Raw genomic sequence first — 19,150 nt, 5'->3', positions numbered from 1 at the left:
ACAAACCACTTTTAGTCAAGTAGACCTGTGCTTGGATGGAAAGCCAAAGCAAGAGGCTATCAGAACAAAAATGAAAAACCCTAGGGAAGAACAAAAATGGCATTTCAGTAAGTCTAAAATAAAGCTTGGCAGCATAACCATGGCATGATCTACTCATGCTCACACCTTGCCCTTCCATAGCTCTGGTTAAAAAAACATGCTCAGGAAAAAAAAAAAAAAAAAAAAAAAAAAAAATCGATCGAAGTCAAGAGAAACAAGCTTTCTGTTGACATCTGACTGAGCCCAATTTATTTCTCTACCAATCCATCCCACAACCTACTACTTGCCTACCAGCGCTACTTCTGCTTTCAATAAGAAACCTACTTGAGTTGCTGCTTGTTGTTTCGTAACAGCTTGCCTGGGCGCTTATTGTCCACTGTCCATGCTCTGAGAAATGAGGGCAGTGGGACAATCTGCTTCTGGCAGCATGGTAAGGTCAGAACCTGAGAAAAGAAACATTTCTTCAATAATTTTAGCAGCCAGTCTCCTTGGAAAAAAAAGAAAGCCACTTGATTAATTCTCAATGCAATACTGAAGCAATCAAATGGGGCAAGGTATTTAGATTTATTCCACACCAGCTGTTACTTGTGACTTACAGGTAGTGGCTATGATCAACACATTTGCTTTTCAACCTCAAAGCAAGTTGGACTTTGTTCCCTCCCAACACTTCTCAATTTAACTTCCATTTCTAAAGTACTGAATTTCTTTTTTTAACTAAAATTTGAACTGGAAGGGAATGAGGCTGACAATCATTGCCCCAGTCTCTAGCCAAGTGCTGAGCAAGCCCCTTTAAGCCCGTATCAAGGACACAATACTCTTTCCATGCTAAGACAATTCTCCTTATTCACAAGAAGCAAATGGTCAGTTTTTCATAGCAGTAGTTTGGCAGAGACTGAAACTGAAGTCATAACCAAAAAAGTAAGTGTTGGTATGGATCAGAATCAGATGAGATCCTTCCACATGCGTTCAAGTAGAACAACCAACTGGCTAAACAATAAAGAGCCTTATGATAGGATTATTTTATGTCTTTTTGGAGTTTTGGCGTTGGCTTTTTTGGTTGGGTTTTTGTTTGCTTTTAGGTTGGGGGAGTTTGTTTATTTTGGGGTTCTTCTTTTTGTGTATTAAAATCATACTTTTATGGTGAAAAAAAAGCTCAAAAAGGCACCTTAGTTTCTGGCCAAAGAAACTAAGCTATACCTTCCCGAATGACAAACACGACCTTCTGTGCATCAAAAGCAATTCTTTACTCGTTTGATTCAACATACCAAAAAAAAAAAAAAGGAAAAAGGAAAAAGAAAAAAAAACAACGCAGAAAACTAATACAGGAACAATGTGGAAATGGAAAGTGGCTTTTTAGGAAGTGCTTGTATGTGTGTGCTTCTCATGAAGAATTTTTACATTGTACATTGTGAAATAAAGATAGGGCTGCAAGCCGAAGTTCCAGATGAAGTGCAACAAGGCTTTTGCAGGTCAGGACACATGACAGGTAGAATGGCAATTGCAGGGGACATACTAAGGAAGTATCTGAGCTACATGCTCCAACTGCCCCTTGGTACTTACCACTGAACATGGCATATAAGCAAATGCCATATCAGAACATACTGGAGACAAGGGAAAAGGAAATAGAAAATAGGTATTAATAGAGCTCAATTAATCACAGTGTTGCTGTACATTTCCAATACAGGAGAACATCTAACCTGCATCTTCAGATCTTCCAAAGAAGCTTCTCCTGCTATTTCTATACTGCCAGCGTAACAAAGATCCATGTCTGTGTGGATGTATTCTGGTGAATCTTTAGACAGGAGGGAGAGAGGGGAGGAAAAAAAAAAAAATCAAACAACAGAAGAGTCAACATGACTGTTTATTGTCCTAAGAGATAACAGTCACTTCATGGTGAGATTTCACTTAGAGAAGGTACCTGAACTCCTTTTTTTTTGGAAGGAAGTTAAAGAAACATAATATACAGTTGATAAAATACATTGTTAGCTGCCAAACAGGAGGAGTTTCAACTGATCCTATACTGCAAATTTTAAAACTAAGACCAGTTATTCACACTTGCAAATAGTATTAATTATTGGTTATGACTGAACTGTAGAGCATGTTGCAAGGCAAGATAAATCTACATTTATCTATGCTGCTGAAATAATCAGGGGAGAAAGTATAACTCAGAAAAAGTCTGAGAAGGAGAAAAATGTGAAGAAAACTTCTAAAAGAAGAGAGGTCCTGCTCTGCAACACAACTGAGCAAAGGAAGAACATTACTTTTCCTGCAGAAAGGAAAATCAGTTGGTTTCCCATTTTTCAATTCACTGTTGTCCCCACTTCAATTTCTTCTTCCTTCTCAACCCTCACTTCATTTTCCTAGCCTAGCTGGTTTTCGATTTGTGTTTGAGGTTTAAAAGAACAAACGCAGCCTAAAATACTGTATGCAATGTCTTTTATGCTATGTAAGATTTACTCGCTCATCTCTCTTTTTACAGCTTCTCAAAAAGCAACATAGTCTAAAGTGAATTAAATGTAACATTAGGAGCATTTTAAGCCAGTCACCTCTATGCTCATCAAGTAGATGCTTTACAATACTGCCACTGCCTTCAGGTACGGAGAAGCCATTTTACTTTGATAAGCAAAGAGCCTCTGCTTCAAAATTTAGTGAAGGTCATATAGGTAAGGAACATCAGAACAGTACCATCTGGTATTCGTGGCCTTGCAGAGAACTACATGTCTCTTAAGTGGCTCCTTTTACCACAAACTTGCTGAAACCTGTACAGTCACTCACAGGTTTCAGACTGATTTTAAGGATTTGGATTAAAATTTTGGGTTTGACTAAAAGCTCTCAGCTCAATCATAGACAATCAGGTCATACAATTCCTTTCACAAACTGATAAAGCTCACCTCCTGCAGAAGACACCTGCAAAGCCTCCACTTTGTAGGTCAACCCATTCACTTTGTCTTCTGCATTCTCTCCATGCTTCCTATGACTTGAAGACTTGAACCACCAGATAGGTATTTTCAAAAAACCCTGAGAAATGAACAGAAAGTACCAGGTAGGTTTTGGTTCCAGTGCAGACAATGAAAAATTTCACCTTCATCTCAGGAAGAAGGAAAAGACATGATCGAACCTGAGCTTTTGTAAAGGCACCGGCATTCATCACTGCTGCTGTAAGCTCTTATCCTGCCTTATTTGTCTGAGGACGAATGTATTAAAAATACCTTGTTTCCCCTTATGAAGCTTTATTCACCATGGGCTTGCTAAGATCCATTTATATACATACACATAACTACTGAGGGAACTCAGGGTGGTGAGACCCTGGAGAAGTTGTGGATGCCCCATGCCTGGAAGAGTTCAAGGTCAGGTTGACCTGGTCTAGTGAAAGATCAGAACTGTGATCTTCAAAGGTCGCTTCCAACACAAACCATCCCATGGCACTGCTTGAGGTTTGTTAGCAAAAGAATCCTTCCATTTGTATAACCATCAGTGACAAGAGAGTCTCCCAGTAGGGCCCTCCATTTTCAAACAACATCCTCAGTACAATGCTAAACTGAAGGCAAACACTTACGTTCCTCCATTTCTATGATTCTGTGAGGAAGCAGTAGTAGCAGTATAAGACTTGTGCCTTCACAAGAACCCTGCATGCCAGAAATACCAATTTCCTCCAGAACTTAAGACACTTCTAGGGAAGGAGCTGCAATGGGCAAGCCTTTTACCCCAGAAGTTGAAAGAATAATAAATATGGACAGATTCATAATATTCTATATGTTGACTGAAATAAAAAAAGCTTTAAAACCACAAAAAGCACTGTACATTATGGCAAACCAAATTTCTTCCGATGTAAGTATTTTAAAATAAAGAGGAAAAGGAAAAAACCCAACAACAAACTACTATCATATTCACATCTCCAGACACCATCAACCAAGTAAAGAACACGATCTCTCTCCTTTTACCTTTGGTGGAAGCTTTCCTTCAGTTATAACCAAAGTATCTCCTCTGCAAACATTAAGTTCCTTCAGAGTGGCATTCTGTAGGAAGAAAAAGCACAGTACACTTGTAAGTCTTTGTGGTTTTGTGCTTTGTTTCCTAAAGTCTATGTTGGTGGGGGTCTTAAGCCATGCATGCCAAAGATCCAATGTGTTTTGCTTTCCCACCAAAGAGCAAAGAAATATTCATTTAATACCCACTGATTGAAGACAGCTTTGCACACAGCTACGGCACCTACAGGAGTCCTTCCAGAGCATCCTGATGAGCTGTGTATTTCCTTTGCACCTCCTCATCCCACCAACCAACATGCCTCTTTGTAGACGAATCTTTAATGCATGGTAAGCCTATATTTTAGAAAAAACTATGTGCACATGGCTTAATCCTAGTCAATGAAAATAAGAGGCAAGTGCACAAGATTTTTATTTTAAACATAGGTATCCCACACTGCCTTCATACAGCGCTGTGAAAATAAACCAGCAAGTGTACTAGTGGAGCACACACAAAACCACCGCGCGTTTGCTTTAATGCAGCTCTCTTCAGGAGAAGTTTCTAAAGAAAAACAGATTTATTTCTATAATTAAACTACGGCACGATTGAAGTAAAAAATAGGATCCTCTTACTTCCTGACTTAATGCTTCCCCTGCTTCATAGCACCAGTCAATCCTTCTCAAGTGCCAGTTGTCACCTACCAAAAACCAAAAACATACACATGGAAAACTAAAACAGCCAACAACACTATTTTGAAAAAAACATAACAAAACTCTTACTAAACATTAAAAGGTTCTTTTGCTTGTGGTTTTTTTTTTGTTTGTTTGTGGTTTGTTGTTGTTGTTTTCTTTTCAGACGCTACACTGATAAACTAAAGCACCACCCTTCATGTCCTTCCCCAGACCCTAGAAACGCTACTGTTTGGAAATAGTCTTCTCTTACTTGTATAAATGTCTCTACCTCACACACCCAATTAATTCCCCTGGTTTAAGAGGAAAGCAAAGGAATTCCCATGTCAATTTACAAGTTGAATCAAGGACAGGCTCGTTAAAATGAAAACAATACTATAAGGAAAAATCCAACTTCCCCTCCTCAACTGTCTACCAGGAGACTTCCCGCTAGAGAAAAAAATGAAAAGATGGTACACTCCAGAAACAATACTTGTAGATTTAGCACCTAAAGCATACTAGGTACAGAAGGAACAAACACAAATGGACATTCTAATCTGACCAAAATAACTGATGAAAACGCACTTTAATCTTTTCAAAGTACAAAATTTGCCTTTCATAACTAAAATAACCCAAGCCCAGAAGGAATCTCATCAATAAATTCTGTGGGGAAAAAAAATACCTTGCAGTCTTTTTTTAACAACAAGAATATCAAAATCTGCTGCAGTCTGACATTTATTTGAATGAAAGCAGTCAGATCACAAATCTCTACACATGGCCAAATTCAGTTCAAAAATTGTTAGTATAAGAGAAATAAAACCAGAACCATGTTTCTTGCCAGTAAAACTACACGATAGGTAAATGGAAAAAATTAAGTTGATTTCAAGACATTAACTAGTTCAACTCATACATACACGTACATAAGAGCACAATATTTAATTCTCATTTGGGCTATTCAATGTATATTCTGATAATAATGTCTTTCAGGTGAACTTCTATGTTTCCTGAAGCATGGCTGAATTTGCAGCGATCACACAACTGTAACACATTCAGTGTTCAATGAATGTTTAGAGCAATAGCTGGAAAACATCACTCCAACTCTCTTCTCCTCCTTCCTCCCTATCAGCATCAATGGAAAGAGATGTTCAGCCAGGAAATTCATCTGTCATGCTAATGCCATCTGTATCTCCTCCTTAATCCTCATGTAAAAGCTTAGTAAGGAGTAACTGCTACCACTCAGATTCCCAAATAATGGCCAAACTGTGATCTCATTTTAAATAACTTGGTTTTGCAAAGCAACCAGAAGTTATTTTTTTACAGTTAATCTCATGCAGTGGTTCCCACTACAACAGAAAATCTTTTCAAAGCAGCCAAACATCTGCACATGCACAAATAGTCTAGGAACTGTGGATTTTGCCATATTTTGATTAAACAGAAAGCTTGAAACTGATTTTCAAGAACAACTGCACAGCCAGCTTTTATTAGAGCAAGACTGTCAAGTTTGTAATTCTTTCCCCTCTTCACATTAAAATGACACATAGATCACTGCAACAAATTTAAAACTTAAGTTTAGGGTAGCAAGAACTGTCTTGGAAATCCGGAATATTTTTTTTTAAATAAAAAATCAACATTACAATACAATGCAACTGACCTGATAATCCAGATTTTTCCAGCATTAAATTTAGACACTGAAAAAAGAAACATATGGTGAGACTTGTCTCAACGCATTGGTTGGGTAATAAAAAGCTTTCAGCAAATCTACACTACTATTTTCTAACATACTGAGTGACAGAAAATCTGCACTGTCAGTTTTTTGCTTTACTTGAGCAAATTCTGTCCCAGAGTTTGAAGATGCACCTTAGAGAAATCAAACCTGCAAATTCAACACTTTGCAGCCACTACTCGTCAATATTTGCTCTCTATGCCAGAAGTCTGGATCAGCAGTGCTGAGAACTGCTTCTTTTATTCTGTGCACAGTTCTGACTTCTCTCACTCTAGTTTTGTGCATTCTGAGTTTGATGAACTACAAGAGAAGTGTGGCAGGTTCTGCCACAATTGCATATCATTCTGAGGACTGCTATATATAAAAGGAGTGCCTAGCCATGCATAAAGCAGTCAGGCTATGTTAATTCTTGGGAAAAAGCAAAGATGTTTCTTTACTACTTGGTGAAAGTTCGAGGCATTCTTCCTGCTGGCCTTTTGGAGTTGCCTTTGCCTCTGTGTCTCTTGGTGACCTGAAGTGACGTACGGGTATGAGGCAGAGTTCTCCAGGAGCAGCAGACCTGACCCAGGCAAGAGAAAAGCTTTTAAAAAGCAGCTAGACTTACCTCTTTGACAGAGGCAGTCTCTTCCACAACTATCTCCATCTCGGGGCTTGCATTCTGGTCACTCCCAACAATAAAATACAGGAAAAGCTAAAAGTGCAAGTTAAGCTATCAGAACACATTTAAATATGGAAATACTGTGAAATAATACTCCCTACTGCACACATATACCACCTATTGCAAGCCTGGCATCAGTCAAACAGTGCTGAAACTCCTTTGAGCAAACAAACAATCTAAGCAGTACAGACAGAAGCACATGCAACTGGGTTGTGGCCATCAGTAGGTCTTCATTAACCATCTGTACATATCTGCTGCAAAGGAGAGATAAAACATGCTAGCGCTCTGATCTTTAGAAATATACAACTTTTTTCTCATGCGTATTTACAAATTGCAGATAATGAGCAATATCCTCTTTTCTTAACTTTATGCTTTTTACAGAAGTATAGGCACATCAGAGCGCAAAGTTGGACAACCACAAACAGACAAATGATTTACCATTAGTCAAATGAGCTATATTAACTGGTCACATATATGCTCTTGGCCTTCTGCAACACAGATGAATGGTGTAAGCCTTCATGCCAATATGTATAATTCAGCGCCACAACTATTTTTTTTTCCCCCATCCCACTTACAACCATTACAAGAAGAAAAAGAGGACTACATGAAATATTAGGAAATGTAAACAAAGCATAGAAGCAGCACAGGACTCTTTCAGTCACAGCATGACTGTACCTGAGTGGAAGTTGGAGCTTTCCCATGACATAGCCCAAGCAAGCTCCCCATTTTCAGTTCTGCTTCCTTGACAGTATAATCCTCAGGCACTTCAGGGAGAACAAAAACATGGAGAACATCATAAGCTGCTGCTTCCTCAAAATATCCATTCTATTATGCTGCTCTTTAGAGTAAGATAAAAGTGTTCAGAGACATTTGGAGAACTTCACTTCCACAGTGCTGACATCAGCTCTGTAAGCCTCCTATGACGAAAGCAAAGCAACATTTGTATAAAGGTGATATGGAGAAATAGTGTGAAATGGGGACGATGGACATCAATTGTGATTGTATATGTCTGCTCAGGAATGTGGGTATGGTGACTAGTCATGGGTGCGGTGTCTGGTCACATAGGCACACAGCTCTGAGGAGACAACTACAGTTTTGAGGAGACGCCTGCCCTTCTTCCTCTAACAAAGGGGCTATTTATAAAAAGGATGAGAGACATTTCAATGTTATCTAGAGGAAGGGAGTGCTAAGTCTTCTTGCTGTAGAAGTTCAGATGATCACAAGGACATGAATCACCTACAAACCTGCAAGACCACCACATTCCAGGAAAAGGACTGATAAGCTAATTAACATACGAAGCGAGAGTAAGCGGGTTTAGGAAACGAATATGTATAGGTGTTAATTGAATATTCATTTGTTTTATTGTATAAGTGTGAGATGGTTCATCACTTCGGGCATGCATGCTTGTGGAGGAGCGATCCCCCTTGCGTCTGCACGCAATAAACATACCTACTTTATAACTTTTGAGTTATAGAGTCTAATTCCGTACGTCACAAGGTTCTTCCCCACCATTGAATATGGGGTGACAAAAGAATTTTCTAGGTTGTCTGGACCAAACCCCTGCTTAAAGGGGAACCGGCTCTGAAACAGTATCAGTTCAACCTGGGCTTTTTCCAGTCAAGCTCTGAATACCTCCATGGATGGGTATCTCCCAGCCTCCCAGTGCTCACTGTTTATTGTTTGACCACTGCCAATGTGAATTCCACCACCACCCCTGTCCGAGCAGCTGCAGTTTCCTTTGCTGAAATTCATGTCTGCTGCCTCTGATCCTTTCCACGTGCTTCTCTGATAAGCATCTGGCTCTGCTTTAACATGGAACTATAGAAAAGGAGTTAAAGATGGCAATTAGCCCTCCTCCTCCTTCTCCCTCCAAGCCTCTTCAGGCTGGAAGAACCCAGCTTCCCTCCTCTTTCATATGTTCCAGCTCTAAAACCATCCTAACTGCTCTCCTCCAGACTGGCTCTAGTTTGTAAGGGCTTCTTTCTCCTGCTGGGGATCCTCCAAATTTGACACAATGCTCCAGATATTCTCTGACAAGCGTCGAATGGAGGGGAATTAATCTCTCCTTCACTTCCTGGCCATGTTTTATTAATGCAATATATTAGCAAAATAGCAAAGACACAGAAAGCACTTCCCAGCAAGTACAAAGCTGATAGACTCAGTTTCTCACCACCGCCCCAACAATGGCAAAAGCAAAACTGGAGGTCCTTTTCTGCTAAACACTGCCCATCAGGAGCACAGTTGTACAGTGACAGGTGCTATCACATGTTCATCTACATCAAAGAGCAGACTATGGCATGAACATGTTCCCCCAGTCTTAAGGAAGCAGAAATCCACAGGTTATTCAGTGTGATTCATACACCACAAACACAAGCTGCCTTCTCACAGTAAATGGGAACCTAATGGTGCTTCCCCCATCACCACAAGACTCAAGTTTGCTGCCAAAGCTGTTCTAAAATTCAACCTTGTGCATCAATACTCTTGACAAATAGATTTAATCCATTTTGTTTCAGGAAATGTAAGTTAGACTGCTTCCTGTAACATCTAGAAGGTTGGAATAATATTTAATAAATTTACAGAGCAAAGAGATCATTTAGAGACACTTCCATTTACAAAATCAGAGTCACAGAACAGTTTGGGATGGAAGGGACCTTCAAGACCATCCAGTTCCAACCCCCCTGCCACGGGCAGGGACACCTTCCACCTGCCCAGGTTGCTCCAAGCCCCATCCAGCCTGGCCTTGAACACTGCCAGGGATGGGGCAGCCACAGCTGCTCTGGGCAGCCTGGGCCAGTGTTTACCACCCTCACAATACAGAAATTCCCAGTATCTAAACTTACCCTCTCTCAGTATAAAGCTATTCCCCTCTGTCCTGTTGCTGCAGGCCCTACTAAAAAGTCTGTCCCCATCTTTCTTAGAGACCCCTTCAGGCCCCGGCAGGCTGCCGTAAGGTCTCCCCGGAGCCGTCTCATCCCCAGGCTGAACAACCCCAGCTCCCAGCCCGCCCTCACAGGAGAGCGGCTCCAGCCCTCTGATGGTTGCCGTGGCCTCCTCTGGACCTGCTCCAACAGGTCCATGGACCTTCTTATGCTGGGGGCCCCAGGGCTGAACGCAGCGCTGCTGGGGGGGGCTCTTACTAGAGCAGAGCAGAAACATGTCCCTCAACCTGCTGGCCATGCTCTTTCTAATGTAACCCAGGATACAGCTGGCTTTCTGGGCTAAAAGCACACATCATTAGGCCCTGTTGAGCTTAATAAATAACTATGGGAAACAGAGTTTTCTGTTAATTCCCACAGTCTTGAAGCATATGGCCAGTGGTCAATAAACAGCAGGGATGCTAATCAGTTTTGCTCATTAGTGATGCAAGTAATAAAACCAAGCTGAACGTTTAAGTCCAACTGCTAGCTTTGTATCGATACTGTTAATGAACAGTAAAACTGGGGGAAAAAACAAAACACATGCACACACACCTGCTTCAGTTAAGTCCGGAAATCAGTGAAGTTGTGTGTGTACTGCTCCCAGCGAAAGACAAAGGGAAGCTTAAAGTCTCCCAATTGAACTACTTACAGAACAATGATTAAATAAATAAATTTACCTGGAGACAGTAGTTTCCCATTTCTGCTAACAGGTCTAAGACAGCTGTCATTTGCTGTAACAAAAAGGGCAAGAAAGAGAGACAGACATATTAAATAATTCAACTAAGAAGAAATCTGGCTCAGAAGTTTAGACAGATAACATATTTAAGATGAATGCCAATGGGTTTGTCTTTGAGGCCTTCCTCTGGAGGTATTACATCAAAAGTATGTTGGAGAAAGATTCCTCCTGGAGACCTCATGAGCAGTCTTTTTTTTAATGTTTTCAGTGAAGATTACCTTCTCTTTGAAACCAGCTGTTAGCCACAATCAGTAAAATACTACAAAACTGATCAGGTGCTTCCAAAGGTAAAAGGCATCAACAACAAATTTAAAGAAAGAAAACTGGAGTGTCTTAAAGAAAGGAATAAGGTTTCAAAGAAAAAAGTAATTCTGAGTGTAATATTTAATAAGGCAACAAGATTATTCTTTACTAAAACAGACGCTGAAAAATAAGCTTCATAAAATTTTTTAATCAAGACTTACACCAATTTATTTTTTTAAGCTAGGAAAAATAATCATTTTATTCAAAACTGGATCAATTTTAAGTCCTTTGCACCCTCTTTCTTTAAAGAAAAAAGAAAGAAAACAGCAATGGATTTGCCATTTTAAATAGACTGATGCAAAAAGCAGGATGCCAGCCAGTACATTCTAACATTATCAGATCTAAAAGTAAAGCAACTGAACACTTACCTAGCTCCTCCTCTAACTGAAGCTCCCGTATTGCTTTCCTTTTGATATCTGACATCACCTAAAAGAAAGCAATATTAACACCTCTAATACAGAATGCTAGTAACACCTGCTGTTCAAACGCCAGGTCCACAAAAGGCAGCCCTCACTTGAAATGCATCCTAGTTACATTCTTACTCCTGTTCACACTACCCACAGATGAGAAAACTTTTAACATTATCATACCAAATATGTATAATACATGTACTGTTATCATAACATATTTATGAGAAGCCCACCCCTTGGGAAAAAACAGCATTTTTTCCTATCCTAGGCTGAAAGCAAGAAATAATACTTTCCTCCTCTTTTAGCTTTTGCTTACTGACAGCCTCACCAAACATACATTTACAGGATGGTCCAAAACCAAAATTTTTTCACACAAATAAACCAGTGCAGTCTATACTGGTGTAAAGTGACCCACATTACAATCTTATTACACAGCACACAGCAAAGTATCCCAGTAATGGTAACTCTGAGTTGCACGCCATTTTCATCACAGGACAACTTCAGCCCTGAGGTTATATCAACTCCTTACTAATTGGCCCAACTATGCTAGCCAAGAATTTCAGGGCAACAGCCTGTATCATATTCACGAACAATCACACTCCTTACTGTTTCAATAGTGGCAGTAATTTTAACAGGTTTCTCTTCATCTTCCGTCCTGCAGAAGTTTTTAACTTGGAGCCAGCTAATGTCATATGTAAAAGCAGTCAAATTGCCACTTGACACATTCACAAAGCTGTAAAAACAGACGATGCAAAGATGGTCAATGAAAAGTACACATAGTCTGGGCTACATTACTGAACAGCAAAGTTCAAATAAACCGTTAATGCTTAAGTCATTAATAGCAATGGCATGTCAGCAGGGTAAGAGTCAGATGCCTCATGCAGCATCCAGGCAGCTGGTTACTGAAAAAAACCAGTGAAAACCGTGTGTTGGTAATGGCCTTTCCAGAAGCTCAAGTCGCTTTCTGAGGTTGGGCTTAAGGCTTCTGGAAAAAATACTGTGAAAGCATACCTAGTCATAAATAAAAGGTTGAGATTTCCTTTGTCTTTCTGCTACCGTATACAAATACAGAAAGGTCTTTGTGAAGAGCCTTCTCACTGTTCGATTTAATCTCAATTTTCCAGTACTGTTTCAACTGGGAAGTCAGAATTTATGTAACAAGCACATATACATGTCTCTGAAGATAGGAATCTAATCTAAAGGCTATGCACTGGGAAGTGAAATAAGACCAGAAATTTGACCCTGGCAACTTTAGATTTAACTGGGAGATTCAGCAGAGTTCCATACTCTTCTGATACTGCTCTCTTCTCTCATCCCACCAAGTCCCTCGGAGAACCACACAATTCAAACCTCAGAAGTTCAGGCCACACCAAAGATGTGCCACCACATTAGAAGCAAGTTGTTCTCACAAGGTTTTTCCCTTTACAAATGTAAAGTCAAAGGATATGACTGCATCTGCACTTTAAGAGCAAAGAAAAACCTAATGCTTGTTAAGTACCTGATCTCCAAACCTTAAGATTACTATATCATGAATTAAAAAGCTCAAAGTGACAATTAGTTAAATGAACATATATACAGCTACCGTAATTTTAACTGAACAGATTTTGCCAAAACTGCTTTTTTTGTTTAATTATATATGTAATCAAATTATTACCTCTGGTCATGGCTGTCTAAGATTAGTACTGAGCATCCATCTGTCAGACCAACACTTTTGACTGTTTCTTTCATATCCTCTTCACGAAAAACTTCCCAGTTCTTGGCTTCTTTATCTGGTCCTGAGCTGTTCTTTAGAATGATTCCTCCTGACGGTGCTAAAGCTCTGTGCAGATCACCCAGTTTTGTGCTGCATGAAAAGACGTGCTGTGATTCTGTGAAATGCTGGCCCTTCCCTCCTTCATTATACTCCGCTAAACGAAGAACGTTTACAACCACAGGCTCATGATCAGGGCCTGTCATCACCTTTGTACCACCAACCTGAAGTAAGGAATGCAAAATTTATGCAGTGATGATCAATAAAACACAGAAGGGACTAGACAGCAATGACAACAATAAAAATGAAACAAAAAGATGGACCCTCCCTCCTTATTAAACCACCTTTGACCAAACACCTAATGAACAAACTAGAGTAACTCAAATATGTTGGGCAGAGAAAACATAATGCTAAGGTCTGTTCCAAGTCTGCAGGTATAGTAAATACCTGCAAAAAGGTAACAGTAGCTGAGAAACCAGTGTACACGATGTCAGATTAAATTTGATTAAGAACAGAGGAATTTACTATCTTGAGGGGCTAAAGAACCACACAAAATTGTGACTCAGGTAGATCACAAGAATTATATTTTAAAACGTGGCCTTTCTTATATTCAACTTCAGAAAAGAATATAGTTCCCTGAAGACAATGCAATCACGCAGGAAGCTGGAGTACTGAATACCATACCAAAAGTACAACCAAGACAAGAACAACGGTTACTAGATGTTCTCTTCTGGTTTTATGTTGGAGTGTTTATGGGGGTTTTTTTGATAAATCAGAAAGAAAATGCATACTTTTGCAACAAAGATCTTTCAAAAATAGGGGGTTTTTTTCATTACAAAGATGGAATAAAAGGCTGTGTTACATAACCACTGAGGCAAGCTTCTGACAGTTAAGCAGAAACCTTACTATTAAAAGGAAGATGCAACACTAGAAAAGGAGCATAGTATTTCAGGGAGACCATACACAGAAGTAGTCACTGACAGGTCCAGCTTTAAATGTGAAACGATTCGCTACAGGGCTTAAGTTCTTGTTAATGCATTACTATTAACCAACCTCCTTCCAAAAAGGACCAGATGTTTTCAGAACATACTCCAGTGTAACTGGCATTGGGTACCTACAGGCACCTATCAATCTGACCATACTGCATTCCGCATAGTTTAATTCTGTTTATAATTTTGTCAAGCAGCACACTGTACATCACTCAAAATATATTGACAAGCTGTCAAAACACAGTATCCTACATGAGGCTGAAGAGGTCTCCCTAAAGTCAACATTGGTGTGTCAGCAGCACATCTGCAGAACAGACTGACATTTCCAAAAAGATGTCTGGAGATCAAGCCTTATCTCTTCAGAATTAAGAAGGAGAGAAGGTATTGGGTTCTTTTACCTCTTTCCCATTCCACACAAAGATGTCTGTTCCATCAGCCAGCCCAACACCATCCAGGGTCAGCTCATCTCCTAAAAAGGAGCATATCATCAAGTTCTTGCTCACACCAAAACAGAGAAGCAGGTCAGCTGGTAAACTGAAATATGTTGGCACATTCTACTCTGGCTCAAGCGTACCATTACAAAAGCTGCTGTGTGGTCAGCATTTATGGTGGGTAAGCTAGGGTTCACTCATGTAGCAAGAGCAACTCAAGTGGGTACACACCCCAACAGCACTCTGAGTAAAGAGGGCACAAAGGTTTCAACTTCCTTTCCCATGCAAACCAAGGCCCAAGTTACCACTGGGCAAAGCTACTTGGTCAGGAGTATCTACATGAGGTTTAGCAGTGAATCAACGGATCTAAAATAAAAAGGTTGGATTTAATAAACAAGTTACATACCATACATTCCAAGCCCATTCTCTGAAATACTAATGCCCATGCTGCAGTTTCTTTTGCCTTCCTACCATAAATCAGATTCAGATTTTTTTTAAAGTCATTGTCATTTAAAGAACTGCACTAGCACGTGGAAGAATATTTACAGCAATTATGAGTGCCTCTGTATTCTGATGTCAGCAGTCATGGGAAGTTGGGTTGTGTTCTGTTAGAACCCCCATTTTCTGAAACAGGCCACAAAGGCTATAAAATTTTTTAAAATAGCTGAATAGGTTTTTGGAGACCAACACTTAGAATTGCATAACAATGCAAAGCTGGAGACAGAATTCATGATTTTAAAATACAAACGTATTCTCCATGTAAGCATCTTCCTTTACAAAATTCCTACTTCAGCTTAAGTCTAACCTGCATTTTTCTTTGATGTCACCCTGGCTTCTCTCTTTCATCCTCTCCTCTACCTCGTAGGTAAATACTATGAAAACATTCATAAGCAGATCCAGGTCAAAATACAGACTAATATATTTTTGTCAGCAAATGTATTTAACTTGCTTAAGATCTGCAGTCTTAGTGCACTTCACAACAAAGATTACATAAAAGTCTCAACACCCTTCATTTCACTAATAAGAGTGTCCTAAATAACAGCAGTGGACTTGCATAGAAGTTTGAGTTTGAAGACTGTTTGGTAATACATGTCTCCAAGATGTTTTACATACGAAATTCTCAGTGTCTGCAGTAAATACAACATATAAATAACATGGAAGCCTCATATGTAGCAGTCTTACCATCAAGTATCTGGTAAAGATGCAATCCTGCTGGTAAAGGCTTGGCAATACTGAGAATCATGTCTCCTTCCCAAGATTCCAACATCTATTTGGAAAATGAGAAAAAACCACAAAAACACAAAAAGTCCAAAATATATAAAACACCAGCAAGCAATAACTCTGCTGAAAGCTATTACAGCCTGGCTAACAAGCTCACTTGGTAACACTTAAGAAGTCACATCTATTTATTTCAACAAGGCTAGTAATGAAGGAAACTGTCAAGGATTTAGGATCTGGCCTTTCGGACTAGTCAACAGATAGTCAAAAATAGCTTCAGCTGGACACAAACCAGCAATTGTGAGGTACAGGAAAAGCAAACACTAAGTCATCTTTCACTTAGATATCTATGAAAAAGCATTTTACAAACTGTCACATTCCTTTAACATAGTAGAGAATAAATGCAAAGATACCACATCCAATAGTTAAGCTAAATGTTCATTTTAATTAGTTTTCTTTTTTCTTAAACTACCCTGTTTCCTTTTAAGGCCAGCCAGCTCCTTGAAAAGACAAAGACAAAACTGTCACAAACTGGAATGTTAAGAACAAGCCTGGAGTTCTGCAAAGCGTCAATCCATGTACATGGTGCCCAAATATAAATAATAAGCTTATGAGAACTTTACAGTCTACATAATTGAAGTTACACAGCTTTTTCAATACTTTGAGAACAGACCTGAAACCAGTGTTTTCTTCTATGTATACCCATATAGTTTTTAGCCCCCTAAAATGACATTTACTGTTGAAAATTCCTCATTGAGATAAAAATCGTGGCATAAATAAATTTGTAAGTGTTATGTTTGTTGTTATGAAGTGTTTGAGTTCATTTAATATAGGAAATACCTGGAATACCGACTGTCGAAGGTCTCCCAGTGTTTTTCTTCTATCAATAGTCAAATCCACAACACTCTCTTTCCAAGTAAGTGAAGGATGCAAAGCCCCATTGTGAAATTTGTAACATGAGCTCAAATGGAGATGTAAATCAATGCCGTTGTTTGCCGAGTCACATTCCACTCTTTGAAAGAATAACACAATAATAAACCAATGAATTTAACACTGACAAATGGCTAGCTTATCTCAGAGATGCAGCTGTGCAGTTGTCCTGGAACCGATACCCTCGTGGCTAAATTCACCGTCACATTCCCCGCTCCATCAAGGAGTACGCAAAGATGACAGTGATTTACACGTTGCACAATACAGAGCTAGTACAGATATGCTCCACATAAGTACTATAACACCAAGTGCCATGTTTCTACACCTTGCTTCTGACTTTCTAAACACAAACTTCATCTTTGGTGATGTAGAGACTTTAGATTTTCAGACTGTGTTCCAGATCAGTACTCCACTGAAATGCAGAGACAGAAAAAACTCCAGGGAAACTGAGACAGGACAGACACAGCCATGCCTTCCTCCTTTATACCTGTATTCAGTTCTATTAGCTAAATGTAGCAGCAAGTATGTCTTTGAAAAAAGATAAAGGAATGAAATTTACACAGTACAGAAATACCACACAAGACTGGGTGTCTCGTGTGTGTCTGTATTTTGGTAACTTAACTGCGATTCAGGCATATCAGCAGTTCTGTATGTTCCCCAACAGAAGGAAAAGTTTCAACCAACCTGAATACCACTAGCTCTTTCCTCCATGTTTCTGGCAAAGGATACCATTTAACTGTTGTTTCACAGTAAAGCAAATCACTCCCCCTTCTCCCAACTGAGAACTCCCTCTATAAACATAATTAAGAGAAGGTATTCCATTCTCCTTCCAGAATGGCACTGAATTTTCACACAAAAATGGTACAATTTAAAACTCTGTTTCCCTTGAAATTCTGCAGAACACCTAGTTATGCCACTAACAGGGAAGCAGGGAACCAGTAGAAGGCAGAATATGGACATACAAGTTGTATTCCTCGATTAATCTCTATGACATTGAATCATTTTAGTATCTGGCTCTACTCAATGAGTTTCTTTCATTTTAAATCACTTCGGAGATCTGCAGATTAAGAATGCTGTTTAAGAGATTGGTACAGTTACATTAATATACCTCTTTTTTTGCAGCTCAGTATTAGCAGCATTCATTTCATTCAGAAGGTGTTCAGGAATTTGGTACCTTGGATTTCCTCGTGCTGCAACAAATAATATAGGCTAGTTTGGCCTCAGCTGCTTAAAATGTGTTTTGGCAAACAAGAAAAGTGATCAAGATGAGACATTACAGTATGGTAAGCATTGAAAATTCAGAGCAGTAATGTTGCATCCTTTTGTAATAGAGAAAATTAAACTACAAGCTGATATAAAGAATAAACAAGTGCTTTTACTTCTTCCCATCAATCTTTCCATAAGGGAAACTGATACATGAATGCCATTAGTAACTTGTATTTGTTTCAGTAGATGTTCTGCTAGTATTTGTGAAGCATACTAGAAAAAAGTTAGTGTCAGCTATGATCAGTTAACTGGTCACTACCTCCTCAGAGGTAACCTCTTTGTATCTTCAGTTAACCCTTTTTTCAAATGATCACTAGAAGGAAAACTGTATCTTCAGTTCTTGAAAGGACAGAAACGCCCAACAGCCTTTGCCCTCCAGAAAACAAACTGCCAATGAAGGAAGCCCCCAGAAAACCAAGATGAGTTTTGTGTACCTTCAGGCGGTCTTTTTAACTGAGATTTTCGATAAAACAGCATGTAGGCACTCTCTTTACCCTGAAATTGTTTCTCAATATCCTTCTCCTTGATCGGCTGGACTTTTGAATCATTCAGATCAAACCAATGGTGACCAGCAGAACTGTCCCTTAGCCTTGTAGGTTTTTTTTCTGCTTTCCATTGGACATCATTCTTCTGAGGGCGGCTTTGGAGATCTTGTCCTTGAGAATCTGACATAAACAGGAGCTTCTGTTTTTCCTTCAGACCAACCTTATTTTCATCAGGACTGAAATGAAATATCTGAGGATGATTCTGCAAATACTAAAAGGAAAGCAAGAACAAGATGAAGATACCCAGTTTTAAATACAGCAGCCTGCACTAGCTACTTCACATGATTCATCGTCAAATTGATACACAAACCCCAGCGCCTCAAACTTGGTTTTGTGATGCTTCCTCAATGTATTTTAGACAGAAAAAATGTAGTCTCTTTCTACCACCTTACCTGTCTGATCTTTTATATACTGTTGCTGGCTTTATTTCTTACGTAACTTCAAACTAACACGCAAGAAATGGCAGAAGAATTGTTTAGCATAGATGCATCACTAAGTACTAAATCAGACTAACTTTTGAATTTCAAGGATTGCTTGAGACACTGAAATCATTTCAAAACACTTCTTACAAGCGCATACTCTCCCTGGAAAGGCAGCAGAGGG

General features: G+C 39.3%; 1 protein-coding gene across 8 annotated transcripts in view; it reads right to left on the bottom strand.

Moving 5' to 3' along the window:
• Positions 1 to 19,150, bottom strand: part of USP40 (ubiquitin specific peptidase 40) — a 37,991-nt gene that overhangs the window by 4,703 nt on the left and 14,138 nt on the right. For 6 of the 8 annotated variants that reach the window (XM_040603387.1, XM_040603389.1, XM_040603393.1 and 3 more), the window contains 17 exons: positions 18,437 to 18,758; positions 17,845 to 17,926; positions 16,647 to 16,818; positions 15,771 to 15,855; positions 14,556 to 14,626; positions 13,073 to 13,392; positions 12,025 to 12,151; positions 11,377 to 11,434; positions 10,647 to 10,700; positions 7,727 to 7,815; positions 6,998 to 7,084; positions 6,322 to 6,358; positions 4,635 to 4,699; positions 3,981 to 4,055; positions 2,931 to 3,057; positions 1,737 to 1,831; positions 364 to 482 (listed from right to left, as the gene is read on the bottom strand). In XM_040603387.1, the coding sequence (XP_040459321.1) occupies positions 364 to 482; positions 1,737 to 1,831; positions 2,931 to 3,057; positions 3,981 to 4,055; positions 4,635 to 4,699; positions 6,322 to 6,358; positions 6,998 to 7,084; positions 7,727 to 7,815; positions 10,647 to 10,700; positions 11,377 to 11,434; positions 12,025 to 12,151; positions 13,073 to 13,392; positions 14,556 to 14,626; positions 15,771 to 15,855; positions 16,647 to 16,818; positions 17,845 to 17,926; positions 18,437 to 18,758 (1,985 nt within the window). Of the gene's footprint in view, positions 1 to 363; positions 483 to 1,599; positions 1,641 to 1,736; positions 1,832 to 2,930; positions 3,058 to 3,980; positions 4,056 to 4,634; positions 4,700 to 6,321; positions 6,359 to 6,997; positions 7,085 to 7,726; positions 7,816 to 10,646; positions 10,701 to 11,376; positions 11,435 to 12,024; positions 12,152 to 13,072; positions 13,393 to 14,555; positions 14,627 to 15,770; positions 15,856 to 16,646; positions 16,819 to 17,844; positions 17,927 to 18,436; positions 18,759 to 19,150 lie in introns of those variants that run through there. The other 2 variants (XM_040603395.1, XM_040603392.1) reach the window with 2 other exon arrangements.

Source organism: Falco naumanni, chromosome 8 (assembly GCF_017639655.2).
Source record: "Falco naumanni isolate bFalNau1 chromosome 8, bFalNau1.pat, whole genome shotgun sequence".
Taxonomy (NCBI): domain Eukaryota; kingdom Metazoa; phylum Chordata; class Aves; order Falconiformes; family Falconidae; genus Falco; species Falco naumanni.
The sequence above is the reverse complement of the archived record's forward strand: the minus strand, read 5'-3'. Positions and strand labels throughout refer to the sequence as shown.